The 19,424-nt window shown below is 41.0% G+C and overlaps 2 protein-coding genes across 6 annotated transcripts; one reads left to right on the top strand and one right to left on the bottom strand.

Moving 5' to 3' along the window:
- Positions 1-333: 333 nt before the first annotated feature.
- On the bottom strand, positions 334-7,634 carry ATP5F1C (ATP synthase F1 subunit gamma). Of its 2 annotated transcripts, XM_053943530.1 has the most exons (10): positions 7,530-7,634; positions 6,310-6,344; positions 5,257-5,388; positions 4,695-4,899; positions 4,134-4,277; positions 3,666-3,730; positions 2,920-3,075; positions 1,898-1,994; positions 1,040-1,077; positions 334-473 (listed from the first exon to the last, which is right to left on the bottom strand). In XM_053943530.1, exons 1-9 carry the CDS (start codon positions 7,571-7,573, stop codon positions 1,071-1,073), a joined length of 885 nt encoding a protein of 294 aa, XP_053799505.1. In that variant the 5' UTR covers positions 7,574-7,634; the 3' UTR covers positions 334-473; positions 1,040-1,070. The 2 variants fall into 2 exon arrangements, with proteins under 2 accessions (XP_053799505.1, XP_053799506.1); XM_053943531.1 differs by lacking the exons at positions 334-473; positions 1,040-1,077 and having other exon boundaries at positions 1,894-1,994.
- Positions 7,635-7,659: 25 nt separating this feature from the next.
- On the top strand, positions 7,660-17,907 carry KIN (Kin17 DNA and RNA binding protein). 4 transcript variants are annotated; one of them, XM_053943528.1, is made up of 13 exons: positions 7,660-7,842; positions 8,410-8,504; positions 9,337-9,380; positions 9,472-9,594; positions 10,452-10,633; positions 11,533-11,581; positions 11,902-11,959; positions 13,962-14,085; positions 14,584-14,634; positions 15,010-15,078; positions 15,610-15,709; positions 15,982-16,082; positions 16,964-17,907. In XM_053943528.1, exons 1-13 carry the CDS (start codon positions 7,729-7,731, stop codon positions 17,024-17,026), a joined length of 1,173 nt encoding a protein of 390 aa, XP_053799503.1. In that variant the 5' UTR covers positions 7,660-7,728; the 3' UTR covers positions 17,027-17,907. The 4 variants fall into 4 exon arrangements, with proteins under 4 accessions (XP_053799503.1, XP_053799504.1, XP_053799501.1 ...); XM_053943529.1 differs by having other exon boundaries at positions 13,965-14,085; XM_053943526.1 differs by lacking the exon at positions 16,964-17,907 and adding an exon at positions 16,650-16,954.
- Positions 17,908-19,424: the final 1,517 nt, after the last annotated feature.

Genomic DNA, 19,424 nt, shown 5'->3' on the forward strand with positions numbered 1-19,424 from the left:
CATCTGCAAACAGTAGCAATACAAAATTCCAGTAAGAGAGGTCAATGTTCTAGCTGTGTGATGCAGAGGTTATTCCAGTCTCCTCCTTCAGCCCACAATACAATGTACCCCTCAAAGTAGATCACTTCATTTTCAAAGACAGGGTGAAGTTAGAAAATCTCTTCCACTCTTCAAAAGAAACATCCACTTACATGTTTCACATGGCAAATAAAAAAAAAAAGGCAAAAAAAGTGTAGAGCAGAGACTTTTAAAAAATAAAGTTTCACAGCACACCCAAGCCCAACCCAGCTATTTAGACTCCAAGAGCATTTGCTTCACAGACAAGCAAAAGGATCTGTTTCATGGAGGTGGTTTATTTTAAGAATTTACAGATTTCTGGGGCTTTTCCATTTCTTCACAAGATAACAGAGCAGTCTTGTTAACACAGACACAGGCAGGCTAAACCACATATGCTCAGAAGAGCTCCTCTTCACCTGTAAATAAAATTGAAACAAATTAAAACAAATTAAAACCCTTTCATCTATTTATGTATTTATTTTAAACTGCTATCTTCTCCAATTTGAATACTTCATTAATATTCCTCACCACCTCCCCCAACTATTCATCAAATTTTTTTTTTTTCTTACATTTTAAATTCTGAAATTCTCCTTACATTTTAGATTTTGAATATGTTCATGTTAATACAGAAACCTCTTTAGGTTATGTCTTACACAGAGACACCTTTAAGCAATTGCATAAAGTCAGGCCACTATGCAAAAATTCAAACAGCCATTGCAAATGAATCCAACAATATAGAAAAAAAACCCACAGAAAATTATAACTCATCTGGGATTATGCTCCCATGGGCATATTTTCCTTAAAATTACTGAAAATTAAGAACTCCTTGGACAAATTCATATTAAAAATGTCCAATTTCACAGCTCTTTAGGAAGAAAAGTTTCTGACCAAGACCACTCAATTCTGACTTCCTTATCTGACTTTGTATTTTCTGTGTTAATTCATTTTAAAACACAATCCAGTTTCTATGACACAACTTTACCTCTTGGATTTGGCTGAACCGCTTTTTCCGATTAATCCCTGGTTATGGTATTATGAGAAAAAACAAAACAAGCAGGTTAGGAAGCAACTCATGCAAATTCAGGCAAAACTCTGCACGGATTTATGACCACGAATGTATTGTGAGGAGCACAATACAGCACCAAAATCATATAAAGTACATATTCCAGGCATTCTGTAAATACACAGGATATGAACACATGTAATTCCATACAGAGCACAAATTTTTAACTGTCACAGTAATACATATGAGCTACATGCAGTTACAAATTGTGGTCTAAACCCACACATTTGTAACCTGCAGCACACACCTGCACAAAGCCTCATCCGCAGGCAAACAAGCAAAATACTGAACTTCAAGTAAAATACATATTCCATATGAAAAGATTCTGGAAATTCCCTCCTTGCAAACCCAGCCCCAAACTCTCAGCTTTCTCAACACTTGATTTATCCAAAAGCATTTCAGTCACACCATTTGCTATCCCCCACTCAACACTACTGGGCAATTTGACCAGGCAAAGTAGGAAGTGTCCAGGTAAAAGGGAGGAGGGGGGAAATCCACCAAAGGCCAGGAGGAAAACCCTCACCTCCCCAGGCAAGGATGCCTGGTGAGGCTGAAGATCTATTTTACCAGCTTTTAAATTGTATTTGATTAGAAAAAAACCTGCCAAACTTTGCTCTGGTTAGTAGAACTGCACAAGCTGAAAAGCTTGGGAGCCATGCCAGGGACTGCCTTCCCTCTGGTTTTAGGGCCTACAATCCCAATGTTTGCCTGTTACCCTGGCACACAAGCAGCACATGACTGCAACAGCTCTGACTGCATGTTCACACAAATACTCACAGAGCAGCAGCACCAGAGATGATCTCAATGAGCTCCTTGGTGATGACGGCTTGACGGGTGCGGTTGAACGTCAAGGTCAGCTTGTCAATCATCTCGGCTGGAACAAGGCAAGATTGGAGTTTACACACAAAATGAGTGTATAAATGCAGATACAGAGAAGCTGTATGAGCACAATATCCAAGTGTCTTGTAAACCACCACAAATACCAAGAGGCCTAGTGCACCTGACATTTTTTCCCTACAGGTAATATTAGCAGTAAACAATCTAGAAACCAGCTTGAGAATTCAGCTTGTCAAACATCTGGCAGACTTGCAAATTATTTTGTAACATAACACAAGCAGGCATCATTAGCTTTGAAATTAGATTTCACTGTCAATTAACTGCATTGTTATTTCCTTCAAGTTGTGGCAAAAGGAGACAGATTTTTCTCAATTATTTTTTTCTCAATTATTTCTAAACACAGCAGGTATCACCTCTTTCTCTCAAGCTGGTCATCAGAGCCATGCCTACCATTGCAGGCAGCCCAATTGCACATCACATCAGCTTCACACAATCACCAGTATCCTTCCAAGGAATACTCATATATTCTCTACTTGCTCCATGACATGTGGTATTTAACTACTGTTTAAGTTTCCCCACCTTTAAATTGCACTGCACTAATTATATTTGGTGAACAAGTACAGATTTATAAAAATTCAGGAAATCTTCAGAGCAGCCACACGAGAGGAGCATAGAGAATATTGAGCCATTACAAGATTAATTTAGTATTTTATTTGCCTTTTAAATAATCTGTTATTTCACTTCCAGTCCTAGGCTTGTTTCTTGACAGCAATCCCTCTTTCCAGGGACTACCCCCAGTTCATGTTTGAAACAGAATGTCAATTGAACTGGCTCAAAAAAACCACTCAAAGTGGAATTAAGATAGGAAATAGCTGATTTTTGAAGCAAAGGATTACACAAAGGGAGGTGAACACTTTCTTGCTGAACAGCTGAAGTCCTGGAGAACCCAGGGAGTAGCTTACAAGCATTCTTGCTAGCATTGTCCATGGCAGTCATCCTGGCGCTCTGCTCGCTGGTGGTGGATTCTTTCAGGGAGTAGTACAGAATGTTTGCTAGTGTGAACTCCTGGTAGTTTCTCAGCACATCAGCATCAAGATCATCATAGATACTTAGGCTTTCTGCAAAACATGGAGGAGCAACCTTAGACACATCCAAGATTTACTACTTCCAGCAAAATACAATGACACAGAGAAGATTACTTGTCTGGGCTGTTTCAGTACTTAAGGCAGCACAGAGGGATTTCCTGAACATATTATGTGTGCCTTCAGAACCTCTATGCTAGTTATATTTCTGTTACACTGTTTTATGTGTTTTCATTCAATTTAATATTAGGAAAGTCAGACCAAAGCAAAATACATTATTGCCATATTATGTTTAACCTTCCCATACAATGCTGCAGAAACATTCTGGGGTATTTTTACTCACTACTCAGGCTATTCAGTGCTGAAAATTTTGGAACTGACAGAATTTAGATATGCACAAATCTTGCTTGAGACAGAATCTCAAACCAGAATTAGCATCACCTTTCCTTGCCCCAGAGCACCTTTGTGAGCCAGCCTCAGACTGATCTTGGCCAAGATAAAACCATCTGTTAAACTATGACACAAGCACCATAATAAGATGTTTTAATACCATATTCCCATTTTCAGAGTACTTTTCTTGTGATTTATCACTGCATGTAACTGGTGGTTTCTAGCTCCCTACTTACCCGAACCAGCCACAGTTTCAAAGGAGAAGATTGGTTTTTCATCAGTCTTGTAAGAGATGACAGACCTGTACAAAAAGAGCAAAATAGGCTCTTCAGTTCAACTGAACTGACTCTAAACAGAATGGTTCAAATCAAATTAGAATAGACAACTTCTGGCTTTGCAATGCCACAAAGTTTTGTGATAACCCTGACAAAAAGATCTTGGATACCACATGGATATAATGATGTGCTGACTGTAAATTTAACAGTGTTCACTACACGCAAGTCAAAAGGGAGTTCCAACCACAGCTACTAGAAAAAACAGCCCAGTTCTTGACACACAACAAAATCAAGAAGTAAAGTGAATATGCCATATATTCACTTTCAGTTTTCAGTTATATTCAGTTTTCATACAACTTCAATAGGCCAATATACTCTTTGAAGCATTCTGCCAAGTATTTTTCCAGTGAAGTTTCAGTTCAACCTTACCTGAACCGATTGTAGATGACAGAGCCTTCATCAAATTCATATCCAGAGTTTAACAGCTCTAAAGCAATGGCTGAAGCATCTCCAAAGCTCGGAGGTCTCCGTCCCACCTCTTTGAATGTCAGCAGGAAATAGTTGCCATGTGTCCTGCAGCAACAACAAACCTGTGTTAGAACCAAGTGGATGCTCTAAAATACAACGAGCAGCAAGACTTACTAGAAGTAACTGATTGTAATTGAGGAGTGTTCAGAATGAAACATTTTACTGAATTAGTCTCAAAGAAACTTTGCCTTTAGTTAAATTACAATAGCTTCACAATACACACATGTGTAACAGCACCAGTTGCCAGCTTTCAGACTTTTATTTCAAGAATATAATAGTGCTGTGCAGCAGTCTGTCAAATTGTGACTTTTAAGATATTTGCAGATTTTTTTTTTACAGGAACTTGCCTTTAACACAGCTCCCTTCAAAGAAATTTCCTGCCAATGGCAGTCTTACAGTCTTGAAATTTCTACCAGAGAAAACAAAACTCCAAACTAAACTTTTGGGCCCCATCCTTTTTACCTTTGAAGCAGGCCTCTGATCTTGTCACCTACTCCAACCACCATAACCTCCTTCCCTGCATTTGATAGGTTGGTAATCTCATTCTTCAAGGTTTTAGCAATAGATGTATGGATAGCACCACACAGGCCTCGGTCAGAGGACACACCAATAAGGAGGTGCTTCTTCTTGTCCTCAGGTGCCTTTATTTCTGCTTTCTCATAAAGAGCTGGAAAAAAAAAAAAGATCATTACATTTTTCAAGGGTGCTCAAACAGCAAGTATGTAATAAAAAATGCTCTGGATTATTCTAACTAAAACCAATACCAAAGGGGCTCCAGATCTCAGCCAGATGAATTTTATCTCCTTTGCAATTGTTCCAAGTTTGCTCACGGTCAGACCAGATGTGAGCAAGAAACAATTCAAAGCCAGTCACAGCTCTGATCAGACGTCACTCAGTGAAGTTCACTGTGCAAATTCTTTTGGAAACGGACTACTGGAAAATTAAAAAGCCTTGGCATTTTATCACCACTATGAAAACCTCCTCTTCTGCTCCCCCATCACTAAGTGCAAGATCTTTCTCTCACACAGAGCTCCTGTTCCATAGACCCTCGCAGGCTTCAGCTCCCTCTCAGCTCTTGCGTATTTGGCTGCAGAAACCATCTTCATGGACTTGGTGATCTTCTGGATGTTCTTGATGGACTTCAAACGCCTGGTGACTGCAAGGTTAACAGTTGAAGGTCATGGGCTGTACTGGGCATAATGACTCAAACCCAAACAACAAAATGCCAGCAAGAGCCATCCAAAAATATTTTGCTATATTCCTCAAAGAAGAAGAAATAAATAAACAAACAGCACACAAATAAACCTCATGAAAGACCTCAGTACTTGCAGTAAGACTAAGAACGTAGTTAACACAAATTCATCTATACAATAGGGATGTTATTTCCTTCAGACATAACATTGATTTAATATTTATCCCAAGTCTATTTACTATTCTCTTTGCTTCCACATCTACCTGTTTCACAAATATATTATTTGAGGTATAATGTCATCTTTCACAGATGATGAGCAGAGGAAACAAACAAACAAAGAAGTCCCCATAGAGTGAAGACAGAATAAATTTCCTCCTCTGTTTAGACTGTGGTAAAATGAGATCTATAAAACCACTAAAGGAAAAAGTAACCAAAACAGGTATCCCATTGACAAGCACAATTCCAAGGCAATATCCCTATATAAGAACTATGAGGGATGGCTTAAGGAAGCATTATCACACTAAAACCATTCAGTCAATCCTTTTCCCCCCCAAATGCTGCATAAAAGCACAAGGAAATAAACATAAGAGAAACTAAGTTAACTCTTATAGATGAGCAGAAATCTGGTTTAGCACATATGATAAAAATATTTTTAAAATCTATTTGAGTAAAACTATAAAAAGACAGCTAAATTACTGCCAAAGCCACTTCTAGCAACTCCTTTTCTGAAGGATACTTGTTTAATGTAATTAGCACTGCAGGCCTATATATCATTGTTATATATCACAATCATTTTACCCAACAGAGGCTAAACAGAATTATGTTTTAACATGGTTTTCCTGCAACATTTTTCCTCTCTCAAGAGCAGACAAAACTTTTACTTACTGTCTTTTAGCGTTGCCATATTCCTGACTTGGCCCCTGAAAAGGAATGCAGGAGAAATTAGGATAATTCACCAACTCTCCAGCAAACTAACACCTGCCATGGGCAAATCCCTTTCAGAGTGATGAAGATTTGCTGTTTCTTAAAAAACATCTGTGGCAGAGACAAGCCACTCAGACCTGTATGCACACCTTCATCCTTCCCTATCTTATATAATTTCACAGAATCAATTGGGTTGGAAAAGACCTCTGAGATCGAGTCCAACCTATGACTGAACACCACCTTATCAACTAAACCACAGGCACTGAGTGTCACATCCAGTCTTTCTTCAGATACCTCCAGGGACAGTGACTCCACAGCCTCCCTGGGCAGCTCATTCCAATGCCTAATCACGCTTTCTGTGAAGAAATTGTTCCTAATGTACAACCTGAACCTGTGTTCTCAACCTAAACCTGTGTCGCTCGCTGCCTGGCAGAAGAGGCCAACTCCCACCTGACTGCACTGTGCTGTCAGGGAGCTGTAGAGTGATAAGGTCACCCCGAGCCTCCTTTTCTCCAGGCTGAGCTCCCCCAGCTGCTCTTCAGAGGACTTGGGCTCCAGACCCTTCCCCAGTTCCACTGCCCTTCTCTGGACCCGCTCCAGCCCCTCAATGTCCTTCCTGAGCTGAGGGGCCCCGAACTGGCCCCAGGATTTGAGGCGGCGCCTCAGCACTGCTGAGTACAGAGAAAGGTTTAACGCATTACCCACCGCCTTGGGTAAGGGCACGGGGCAAACGAGGGCATTAGAAGGGCAAATTAGAAATAAAAAAAAATAATAATAATTTTAAACAAAGCTTCATGCAATGTAATTCATTTCTAAAGACTATCAAAACGGAGCAGAGGTGGCCGCACCATTTCCTAGCCAGAGCAGGGTCTCCTGCCATGTACAAACGTGTCCTTTAACCCTTGCCTGTCCCATTCACCCACCCCGGCCAAGCGCTCCCACCCACGAAGGACGCACCCTCCATCCCTGCGGGTCCTCGCTGCCCTCATCTCCCGGTGCTCGCTCCGCCACCACCCCTCAGAGCCCACAGCCCCTCACGGGCCGCCCGCGGCCGCGACCCCGCCGCCCCCAGGCGCCGCACGGCCAAGGGAAGCCATCACCCCCTCACCCCGCAGAGCCGCCCCGGCCATCGGGACGCGTTCCCCCGTCCCCAGAGCGCCCGTCCCAGCCCGTGCCGGTACCATTGCGGCTGGACCAGCGCGACCGCGGCGCCCCGGGCGAACATGGCGGCGCCTCCACCACAGCCCCGCTGAAGGTCAGCGCGCCCGCACCGCGCCTGCGCCGCCCCGCCGGGATCCGCTTCCAGGGCGCCGCCGCCATTTCCGGAGGGGGCGGGCTCCGGAGCGGGATCGGGACCGGGAACGGGAACACACCGGCGTCATGGGGAAGTCGGATTTCCTCAGCCCCAAGGCCATCGCCAACCGCATCAAGTCCAAGGGGCTGCAGAAGCTGCGCTGGTACTGCCAGATGTGCCAGAAGCAGTGCCGCGATGAGGTAACTGGGGGCGCGCGGGGGGGGACCCCGCTCCTTCGGGCGGCTCCGATCTCCGTCTAAGGAGTCCCGGTTCTCCTGGGGTCACGTCCCCTTGGTTGGAATCAGCTCTTGTGGCAGCTCCGATCTCATGGAATCACAGGATAGTTTGGTTTGGGAGGATCTTAAAGATCATCCACTTCCAACCCCCTGCCATGTGCAGGGACACCTTCCGCTGTCCCAGGATGCTCCAAGCCCCGTCCAGCCTGGCCTTGGACACTTCCAGGGATGGGACAGCCACAGCTTCTCTGGGCACCCTGTGCCGGGGCCTCACCACCCTCCGAGGGAAGAATTTCTTCCCAATATCCCATCTAACCCTGCCCTCTATCAGTTTAAAGCCATTGTCCCTCGTTCTATCAATCTCCCTTGTAAATGTCCCCAGTGCTATCGAGGGGAACATTGTGGGACCTGCGATCACACCTGTAGGATTTTATTTGTAGGATTTTATTTGTAGGATTTTAGTACTCTCTTCTTCTGTGAGTGTTGCAAATTGAGACAAAGACAAGCCAAGTATTTATTTCTGCTTTATAGAATGGCTTCAAGTGTCACTGCATGTCTGAGTCCCACCAGAGGCAGTTGCTGCTGGCTTCTGAAAATCCTCAGCAATTCATGGATTACTTCTCTGAGTAAGTTTTCTGTATATTCTTACCCAGATCTTCATGCCTGTATCAGCTCTGCACAGCCATACCCCTAAGGCCCAATAATGTCCCATTGAAGACACTTTATTGTGATACATGTTGGTGTCAGCTCTTCTTGTAATTGAAAATAACAATGCCACCTTTAAACTTTAGGTAAGAGATTTTATGATTTTATTCAGTTTTGTCTCGTGTTTTAATCCTGTTTAAAGTTGCTCTGTGTTAAAAATACATCACTTTTCTGTCCCTGCTGAGTGACTGCCACACACACACGAGCTAAAAGAGCCATAACAGAGAACAAGTCAGGGGAGGGACTGACATCCCCCAGCCTTTCCCAGGCCTTTGTCCAGCTGACCTACATGACAGCTGGGATGACTGGAGCTGTCCTCAGCACGAGTTTGAAGCGAGGCTTTATGCTGCAGCCCTGGAATTAGCAGGGAGATGAGTGATCCATCTGCTCCATCCACTCCTCTGCCCTTTGTCCTGCCCTGTGCTCTGTGTCTGTCAGCCTGGGAAGACTCCTGGTAACCAAACGCCAGCAATTAGTGGGAAGTGTTGAGATTCCTTTGCTCCATTTTATCCCTTTGAGAGGCTGTTACTCTCTTGGGCATTTAAGGTATGTGCATGTATCATATTGTGTTTCATGCTGTGTTTAATCCTGGCCTGCTGAAAAAGGGAAATGTGTCTGAATATCATCACGCTCAGCTCAAAGGAATAATCAGATGTTTAATTGTTAATGACAACAGAAAATCGCTTCTTGGGTTCCAGACCCTTGGAGTTGTTAAAGTTTACTAAAGATACTTTTTTTTTTTTATTTCCTAAGGGAATTCCGAAATGATTTCCTAGAATTGCTCAGGAGGCGATTCGGTAAATATTTTGCTGTTTGTTTGTTTGTTTTTAGTGTCTTTTGTTGGTTCAGTGCGAGCCACATAATAGTAATAATAATTCTGTATTTTAGGAACAAAGAGAGTCCACAATAATATTGTGTACAATGAATACATCAGCCATCGAGAACACATCCACATGAATGCCACACAATGGGAGACACTGACTGATTTTACAAAATGGTTGGGCAGAGAAGGTGAGTGGACCCACTCAGGGTTGGGAAGTCTTAAAATTATTGGGTAATCGAATTCTTGGTAATCGATCAGTAAATATTTATGTTAGTTCTCTTTCTTTCTTCCCCTCCCCTCCTGTATATACATGAAAGGATTTCCAAACATATTTCTGTGCTAACCATTAGGCATTTGCTTATGGAAAATGTGAGAAGTCTGGGATGAGTATATCAGTTGTGAGCCTTTCCTTGTTTCATCTGCTGTTCTGTATTTACTGGATATATTGCTAAATTCTAAACCAACTTCTAACAGTTGCCATTTAAAAATTACAGATTCTTTCCATGTCTGAGGTGACAAGAAGCAAGCAGTCACTTTCATTCCTGGCCTAGTGGAAGGTTAGAGCTGGAGATCTGCAGTTCTGTGTTTAGTGGGAGGAAGAGAGATTAAATGGCACTGTGGTGTGACAAAAAGTTTACTTTGGCTCTGGATGCCCTTGTTCTGCAGGATACATCCAACAGTTACAGAGTGTTTGGAAAGTCACTCTAGCCAGTGTCAGTAACAATAGCACAGTGCTGCAATATTTCCTTTAGTATGATACTGTGAGTGTGTATCATTTATACATGTTAGATTTCTGTCTTCTTCCTTGTTAAAACAGTGGGAAGGCAACATTTTCTTCAGTAAGGAAAGTATTGTAAAACACTTCCTGCACTTTGTGATGCACACCGGCCTGTGTCCAAACACATCTGGTACAGATAATTCAAAGTCAGTTTTAGCAGCCCACTTGTCTCTGGTGAAGTATCTGCATTTCTACAGTGACCGTGGACTAAAAATGATCTTGATATTGTTAATATTAATTTTATTTTGTTTTGCCTTGACTTTGTAGGTCTTTGCAAGGTTGATGAGACTCCTAAAGGGTGGTACATTCAGTACATCGACAGGGACCCAGAGACCATTCGCAGGCAGCAAGAACAAGAGAGGAAGAAGAAACAGGACCTTGATGATGAGGAAAAAACTGCTAAATTCATTGAGCAACAAGTTAGAAGAGGTTTGGAGGGGAAAGAACTGGTGAGAAAAATTGCACTGTGTGTGAACCTTCAGCTCAAAGCTCCTTGTAGTTAAGCCAGTGGGGAATTTGATGCTGCTGGAAGCCTTGCACTGGTATTTCCTTTGCTTCCTAGGTTGGAGTTATATTGTACCCAACTTGCAGGAGTACTAAGGAAGTAATAATTGCTGCTCTTCTAGTGATTAGTGATTTAAAAATCACTCTTGAATTTATGAAGGGGGAGCAAACAATCCATTAAGCTGTATGATGTCTTCATTTATGGTATTTCACAACTATGTAGGGCTGCAGATAACAAGTACCTTGTGCACTGAGGAGGCTGAAATAAATAACCAGGGGGGTCTGGCATAATCAAGTTCACATAATGAAAAGTTCTATTTTGGTGGTGCTGGTGTGGTTATTTGGGATCTGTTTACTTGGCCTCATGCCATGACCCCCATACACGTTGCCTAGGGCTGAAAGCTCCCATTTGATCCTGGGTATTGATGGGTACATTTAAATGCTGTTGTAAACAATTACCTGCTTCTTAATTTAAAACTAATTGAAATTTAAATGGTCTGAGCCTTCGGTGCTGAAAAATTGGAAAGATACCAGAATTTCCTTCTTTGAGTTATCAGTCTGTCCAGAAACCAGTCAGATCATGCTGGTTCAGATAGAGGAAACTGATGCAGCAAGGCCACTTGCCTTTTATGCTGGAATTGAGCGAGTTTAGGCAGCATCTCTATTAATTGGAAAGTTTTGCACAGGAGCCTGTAATGAGATGATGTTTTCAGTTTTAATCTTTTACTAATCAAGCCAGGTTGAATATTACAGTTACTGTCTGTAAAACTGAGCTAATCAATGATCATACCTTGACTCAGTTTTCTGTTTGATTCTTTAAATGTGCTTTGTGTTTTTTTGGCAGGAAATGCCAGTCTATACTGAACTGAATAGAGAAAATGAAGAAGAAAAAGGTAACTAGATTTTGATGGATGTAATTTTCTAGAACATAGTGGAGCTGATTTTGTGATTCAGATGAAATGAGCATTGAAGCCTGCTTGGTGCTTCATAAAGTGCTTTGAGATCAGAGCAGATTTATAAAGAGCATTGGAATGTGGAAATACAGAGTATTCTGTATTACAAAGTTTAGTTTACTTTAAAAGCTAAACCAAAGTATAGATTAGTAAATATTTTCAAATTTATGATTCTTTTCTATATGCAGATTTTAAAAATTGTTAACATCCTTCAATGCAATTATTTTTAAAGATAGAAATAATGTCTCTTTATTTTTTAGTTACATTTAATTTAAACAAAGGAGCAAGTACTTCAGTTGCAGCATCTTCTAAAACAAGGTGAGAAAAGAATTTAAGGCCAACCTTTACTGTTACAAAGCACTTCTATGACAATGGTATTTGTATGAACAGGAAGGTTTGTCTTGTCCCAGTATATTTGGAGTCTAATCTCTCATCCTCTGTTGGTGTTCAGAAGGGTGACTAGGTGACTTCATGGTTGGTTTTGTATTTAAAATGGGTGATTGGGTGTATCTTAACTGTGAGCTGTGAGGAGCCTTCCTGAATTCTCTGTGCTTCATGGCAGATGCCCATAAAGTAATAGGCAGTCACAGGTGGGAGGAGTGGGAGTGGGAGTCCATGGAGGGTGGGAAAAGGATCCAGCCAAAGCATTTGCAAGTGGTGCCATCTAGTCCCATCTGCCTTCTATGAATGGATATTCCTGCCTTGTTAATTTGGGTTCCTAAAAGGTTTGATTGCCTTGTCTAATTGGAGACAATGCTTTCTTTGGTCATCGTTTAAGCAGCTGAATCTACCTGAAATAAATCTTCCCAGAGCTCTGGAATTTAATTGTCGTCATGTAACCACAAGCAATGCAGGACAAAAGGGATCAATAATGCAAATAATACTGACTTACAGCAGTCTGGGGAACTGTTTGATGAGCAGTACATCTTCTCATGTGAGGCAATATTGTAATTAAATGTATTCCAGGTAAAAAGAAAGCTTTTCCCTCATCTCACTCAGCTCTTAGATAAGGTATCTGATGGGATATATGCCAGGCAGAAAATGAGACAGTAAAGCAGTTCTTTGCAATAATTGAGACAGATTGCAGGCTTTAAGGAAAACTTGTAAATTATCCCTAAGCACTGAGTTGTGCTTAAGATGATTCTGAAACTTAATTCAGGCTCTCACTTGAATAGTTTCAGTGAGGAATAGTTCAGGTCCTTGCTAAAATTTGGCCAAATGTGAAATCATATATCAAATAGTCTTAATTTCTTCACAGCATATACTAAATACTTATCTGTAAACTTTGAAATGGTAGTGTAGTAAGTTCACAGCTAGATATGTTTGTCTTCTTAAATATGGACACTGCAGTTGTTATGTTTTAATTGTATGTTGCCCTTTATATGATTTTTTTTTAATTACTTGCTATTTGATTTGTGATTTAATGTGCAATTTTTTTCTCAAACTCTATGATTATTCAGATTTTCTCTGAAATACAGTTTTTCTCTTAAAGTTGCTTCTACTGCAATTCCTGCATCTTCATTCCTGTGGGGTATCTTCCATGTGGGAGTCTATCCAACATCCTCACCACAGGCAGAACATGCAATTTGTCCTAAGGGCATATTAATTATTGCATCACTGTTCACATCAGAGCAGTTGCCTTCATCTTTTGGGTTGAAACAATACCTAAATTTTTTTACTGTGTTCAAATGTCTGTTATAAAAGTGACTGAACTGAAGCTGCCTGTGGGTAGTTCTCACTTCACCTAGATATTCCCTCATCCCTGAGATAAAACTTTTTCTGCTAATTGCTCTTTATGTTTCACAATTCTTAGGCTGTTTGCCTATTTTAAATATGGTTGTGAAGGTGACATTTGTTTACTGAGCATGGAGCTTCTCTACAGATTCCAGGGTGTTTTCTCCCATTGCCAGATAGGCTCAATATCTCTGTCTGGAAGGAATTCTAAGATATCTGCCACATCTGAGAGTTCCTCTGTCCAGGTGGCTTCTCTAAAGTTTGTCCTTTCAAATTTGAAAACCTTATTTGGAGACCAGCTTTTGTCTTCTTCATTGAACTCAAGTCCTTGATCAACTTTCTGCTTGTGCAGTGGTGAACTGGTCATTGGGCTGTGTTCATTCTGCTGGACTGCCAGCAGTGACCCTCAGTGGACATGGAGTTTGCACCCCAAGGAGACCAGTTCTAGAGGAGGAGCTGTGTAGGGTCTGCAAGGGGACTGAGACAACTGAAATCAAGTGGACCAGCACAGCCAGTTCTTCAAATGCATCTTGGTAGTGGAAAAAAATGTAAGATCTGCTGTGAAAATACCATCTTACTTTTGCAGCAGTGTCCTTGGACAGAATGCACTGAAGATGGTGGAGGGGGCAGTTAAAAGAAAAGAAGCAGCTCATAGCTCTGGTCAGTCCAAAGAGAAAAAGAAGAAATCAGCACTGGATGAGATCATGGAGGTAATAATAATGCAGGATCTGTTTCTGTGTGCCCCTGTACCTGTGACAATGTCCACTTCACCAGGGCATCCGTTTGAAGTGACTTCAGACCTTCAGTTTATATGGAATTCCAACTTTCACATCTTACCAGGCAAAATTCATTTCCCCATAAAACTTGTTTCATTTCTTCATAAAACTGGCTGCTCAACTCTGTCTATTCCCCAGATGACTGAGGTGTTGGGAAGTAAAGGAGTACAGATTTTGCAAGAGAAGAAAATAACTAGAAACACTTGCCAAAAAAAAAATACAAATCACCATCATTTTATCATGAGTTCCTGGATTCATCAAATCGATTTATGAGGCAAGACCATACTGACTTACCCTTATTTAGGGTTCGGGGATTGTTTTTGTTCCCCACATGACATGGGGCTGGTGAATTGGTTCAAAGCTGTTCAAAGGTGTGGGAAAGCTGCAGTGGAAGGAGGAAGTAAATGGTGATTATTTGTTGATGTTCTTTAGCTTGAAGAGGAGAAGAAAAGAACATCTCGAAGAGACTACTGGTTACAGCCTGTAAGTGATTTAAAAATTATTATTATACCAAGTACAACCAATTCTGCATTTCTAAAGCCATTGTTGATTAATGTAAAGATCCAAAAGCAGATTGCAAACTCAATTCACAGTTATTTTCCCTTTCCTGCTCTTGACCCATTGTGGGCTGTCACATTAGATCGTGAATCGAAGTGTAACTATTTGTCAAAGAAACCCAAAAAAGTGTTGAGAGATGCTACTTTGAGCCAGTAATTTGACAATATACACAAATTCCTGAAAGCCACATCTTTACTGTTGTTGCTTCCTGCACTGTGCTGTATTGTTAATTTAGTTTGTAGAGTTGTTTGCGTGTTTTGGCACTTTATTTTATTTTTTCTCTCCTTTGAAATCTCCCAGGAAATTATTGTAAAAATTGTAACAAAAAAGCTTGGAGAGAAATACCACAAGAAGAAGGCAGTTGTTAAGGTAAGGTAGACCATGGGGAACATTGGTTTGGCTTTTCTGGAATTAGATGACTTAGGAAGATTTGTTTATTGCACAGGTTGTTCAGCCTTAAGACAACACTGTTGGGGACTGAAATGTCACCTCACCTGTATTGGGACTTATTCTGGACAGGCAGTGAATTGGTTTCATGTCATTTATGAAGCCTCTGAATTGGGTTAATGTCATTTATTCAGTGATCCTTTCTTAAGCACGGCTTTGTCCTGTGTAATTTGTCCCTATTAATACATCCATCTTGGGGAATAATCCCTGTGTCCATGGGATGTGATCAGCACCGATGCAGTTGGATTTTAACCCAAGACTGGTCAGTTCTACACTGATATTTTAAGCTGCAGGATCTTATTTGCACACAAAATCTCCAGGCTGAAGCCCTTGCATTTTGCTGGTTTTGAAAATGCAGAATTGCAGTCACAGTGCCAAAGTTTGTTAACTTGGAAATGTAAATTTAGAGAAAAATGTTTGGTATTTCTGATTGGCCTCTGCCTTTCAAAACAGGAAGTGATTGACAAATACACAGCAGTTGTGAAGGTGATTGACTCTGGGGACAAGCTGAAGCTTGATCAGACACATCTAGAAACTGTAATACCAGCACCAGGTACAGCTGTTTCCTTCTGTTTTCAGCTTCTGCCACTGCAAAACTTACATTTAAGTTCTTGTAAACTACAATTCATCCACTTGAAAGTACCATAACCTCTCCTGAGGAGACAGGCTGAGAGAGTTGGGGTTGTTCAGCCTGGAAAAGGGAAGGTGCTGTGAAGACCATAGAGCACCTTCAAATACTTAAAGGGGGTTTATAAGAAAGATGGGGAAAAACTTTTCAGCAGAAGTTTGGAAGCCTGTTGTGTAACTCTTTTATTTTTATTTCAGGCAAGAAGGTGATGGTATTAAATGGTGGGTACAGGGGAAATGAAGGCATTTTGGAATCCATCAATGAGAAGAGGTTTTCAGTGACAATAACCATTGACTCAGTAAGTATCAAACATTGCAAGCTCTCGTTTGCAGAGAGCTTTCCATCTGTACATGGAGAGCTTTCACAAAGAACCATGTTATCCTTAATCCTGCCTTACAGGTGGGATTTGTGGTGTGCAGAGTTCTGTGGACACCCCCCACCTATCAACAGCCACATAGTCCCACCTATCACAGGTTTAGTCTTTGCTGTTTGCAGAGAATCTTCAAAAATATGCTAGGGTGCTGAATTTAGCAAGTTTTGAAATTGAAAGAGATTTTGTGTGTTTATGAACTTGAAAATATTTTCTGTATTTATTTTGAACATGGCTGTTGTGGTACTGTTTTGTGGGGAGGTAAAAAGTGCAAAATATGCAAGGATGTGAATTTTCTCCTGCCTTTTCCAGATGGAATGTGGGGCTTTACATGCTCATTTGTTGTCTTGTTTATGGTTAACAGTTATGGTTAACAATCAGTCCATGCCATGTATCTGTGTGGCTCTTTCTTTGTTCTGCTTTGCAAAACCAGTCTTTAAACTGATTGATAAAGCACAGAGGATATTGACTGAAAGTCAAACTTCTTAAACACAGCTTGCAATTCGAAGAAGGGCTGCACAAACTCAGCCCAGGTTGGATTCTGGAGGATTTGGGAAGCGACTGTGCAGATGCCCTAATGAGAGGAGGAACTTTGGTACTAAAAGCAAACTGAAAGTGAAAGGATTTCTGGGATGGTGTGGAGGCCCTGTCACATTCTCTGGTCAGGCTGAAAATTATGAATCAAGGAACATTGTATCATGAACAAATCCCCCTTACTTCTCCTACCATAATCTCCCTGTTGGGAATTCAAGAAACAAACTATTTTATTTTGTGGTGTTGTTTTTTTTTTTTTTTCTGTCATTCTCCAGGGACCTTTAAAAGGGCGCAGAGTCGAAGATATCCAGTATGAAGATGTTTCCAAACTTGCCTGAGGTGCTAAATTGTGCATCAGAGAAGATTTTGTTTCTCAAAACCTTCTTTCTGACATCTTGCAGGCAGACACAAGACTCTACCATGTCAGGGTTTTAATTGTGTGTATATGTATTTATAATGTATATAGACATTAAAAACAACAAACTTGATTTATTTAAAGAGAGCCATCAATTTGTTACATAAAATGTTTATGGAAATACTATCAGTGGAAATTTTTCATCTGATTTTATATCAAAGTTATAATATTTGCTTTAATTTCCTTTTGTAAAAATGTAGCAGAGAGCTGCAAACTGGAGTATGTGGGCAGGTCCTGAAGAGAGAATTACCTACAGGGAGGCAGTGTGTGTTGGAGCCAGTGGAGTTTAAACAACACACTTCTCAATCCAGAGCCAAAATGGACTTCTGAGTGCATGAACAAGGCAAGGGATTTATGGGATAGCAGGAAGATACCAGTGCTGCATATCTCCTGGATGCTGTAAGAATGGTCTGGCTTATTATGTGCAGCCACCAGTTTATTTTTGATCAGTACATCAGTGATGGTAGAATACAAGTCATTACTCCTCCAGCAGGTTTGTCAGGGCTCCTGATAATACTGATACGGAATTTATCTTCATATGGACTCCGTATGGAGCTGCTGCATGGATGTTAATTGTGCAGTGTCTTGGAATGCCAGCTGAAGTTTGTGCAGCTATGAATTGGGGGTTGCTCCTTTGGTTTTCCAAAGCCTTTTCCTTTCTTCCATGGTTGCTCTGCTACATGAGTAATATTAGTCATGCTAAATGATATAGCATTACTTGCTTTATTTTTTTTTTAAAGTGTCACATTTTGTACAATGTTTAATTTCTAAGGCACTTTAAGGAATAAACATAAACCTTTCTTAGGCCGGTGTGTTTCTTACCAACCTTTCCAATTTGTGAGGCAGGTGCTGATTTAATTCCACCAAAGAGCACAGTGAAGTGCTGGGTTGGCGCACCACATTAGTTGGGTAAAAAAACCCAAACATTTGGGTGATCCTGGGCAAAATAAAACCCATCACCTGAAGGTTGTGTGTCTCTGGAACCTTCTCCCTTCCCTCAAAAGGTCTTGTTGATTTGTGATTTCCAGGGGAAGCCCGCACAAAACTGGAAGTCTGCAGAGGTTTAATGAAACAGCTGCTGTCTGAGGTAGCCTGGAACAACCTCACACAGGACATCAGCTGTCTTCTCAGGCATAAATAGTGGAAACTTATGAGAACTGGAGGCAGAGAACACTTGTCTGTAAATCCTGGCTCTTTGTGCAACCTGGGCTGTGTAAACAGCACTGCCCTCTCCCAGAGAACAGGTAGTGAGAGAGAGGAGGTTTGTGGGAGGGTAATCAGGGCAAGTGACAGAATAGATCAGCTTCTGTATCACTGAAAATAATTACACTTGACATTCTGCAACCTGATGAATTAGAGAAAATATAGTAGACAATTTATAAGTTGTGTAGGGAAGACCAGAGAATGGTATCTCACTGAAGTGCCTGCTGCAGAATGTTGTGGAGGCCAGAACTGAGGGCTGAGTCGAAAGAAGCAATAAATAATTTGTAGGAAGTCGCTGACACTTCCAAGAGGAACTTTGAAGGGACATTTCAAAACCACATTGATCCTGACAGCTGTAAGAAAGATCCTGTACCAGCTTTTAGTGCCTAAGTGAAGGAAACCAAAGTTGGGAAGGGTAAGGAGACTACTTGAGTTCCTTTCCTAAATTAGGGCTGCTGAAAAGGATAAGGCTAATGTGTTTTAATAAGGTGTTCAAAAAGCAGAGTTTTAAATCCAGCTTTTGGTACACATACAGATATGTTTATTTCACTACTGATCTCATTCATTGCTGAATGCTTCTGAAAAGTAAGTGATCTTTTGGGAGCTAAGCCCTCTGGAAGGGAAACTTTTAGTACTGATGATTATTTCTATACAGTGTGAATGTTTCCCACTTTCAAAGGTCTGTGTGTGAAGCCCCATTCTGATGTTGAATTTTCACAAAAAGGCTGGAGGCTGAGACTCATGTAATTAATTTCTTGCCAATATAGTAGCAACAATTATTTCAAGGACCCTCCTCACCACTGGTTAATCCATCTTTAAATACTGGAGACTGCTCATGACACTCATTCCAGACCCATGTTCCTTTTCTGTTAAATTTTCTTTACTTAATGCACATCCTTCTTTTTGCCCAGTCCAACATTATTTTCCAAATATATATTTTCCTAGCAGTCTGGAAACATAAAGGTGTAAGTATTAAATACATATTAAATCTGGTCATATGTATTACCCACACTGCAGGAGCCGCAATGATCTTAGACATCTACTATGAAGTGGATATTAGAAAATAGTAGAATTTTTTAATGGAGTTTACAGCCCATTAAATCAGACACAGCAAGAGG

Source organism: Vidua chalybeata, chromosome 5, assembly GCF_026979565.1.
Source record: "Vidua chalybeata isolate OUT-0048 chromosome 5, bVidCha1 merged haplotype, whole genome shotgun sequence".
In the NCBI taxonomy this organism is placed as follows: Eukaryota; Metazoa; Chordata; class Aves; order Passeriformes; family Viduidae; genus Vidua; species Vidua chalybeata.

Excerpts from the sequence above, each read along its gene's own strand:
- ATP5F1C (XM_053943530.1), bottom strand. The coding sequence starts at position 7,573 with ATGTTCGCCCGGGGCGCCGCGGTCGCGCTGGTCCAGCCGCAATG. Across the intron at positions 5,389-6,309 it reads TATGGCAACGCTAAAAGACA|TCACCAGGCGTTTGAAGTCC; the intron begins GTAAGTAAAAGT and ends TTAACCTTGCAG. Across the intron at positions 4,278-4,694 it reads ATCAGAGGCCTGCTTCAAAG|GACACATGGCAACTATTTCC; the intron begins GTAAAAAGGATG and ends TTGTTGCTGCAG.
- KIN (XM_053943526.1), top strand. The coding sequence starts at position 7,729 with ATGGGGAAGTCGGATTTCCTCAGCCCCAAGGCCATCGCCAACCGCATC. Across the intron at positions 15,710-15,981 it reads AACTGTAATACCAGCACCAG|GCAAGAAGGTGATGGTATTA; the intron begins GTACAGCTGTTT and ends TTTTTATTTCAG. Across the intron at positions 16,083-16,649 it reads TGACAATAACCATTGACTCA|CTTGCAATTCGAAGAAGGGC; the intron begins GTAAGTATCAAA and ends TCTTAAACACAG.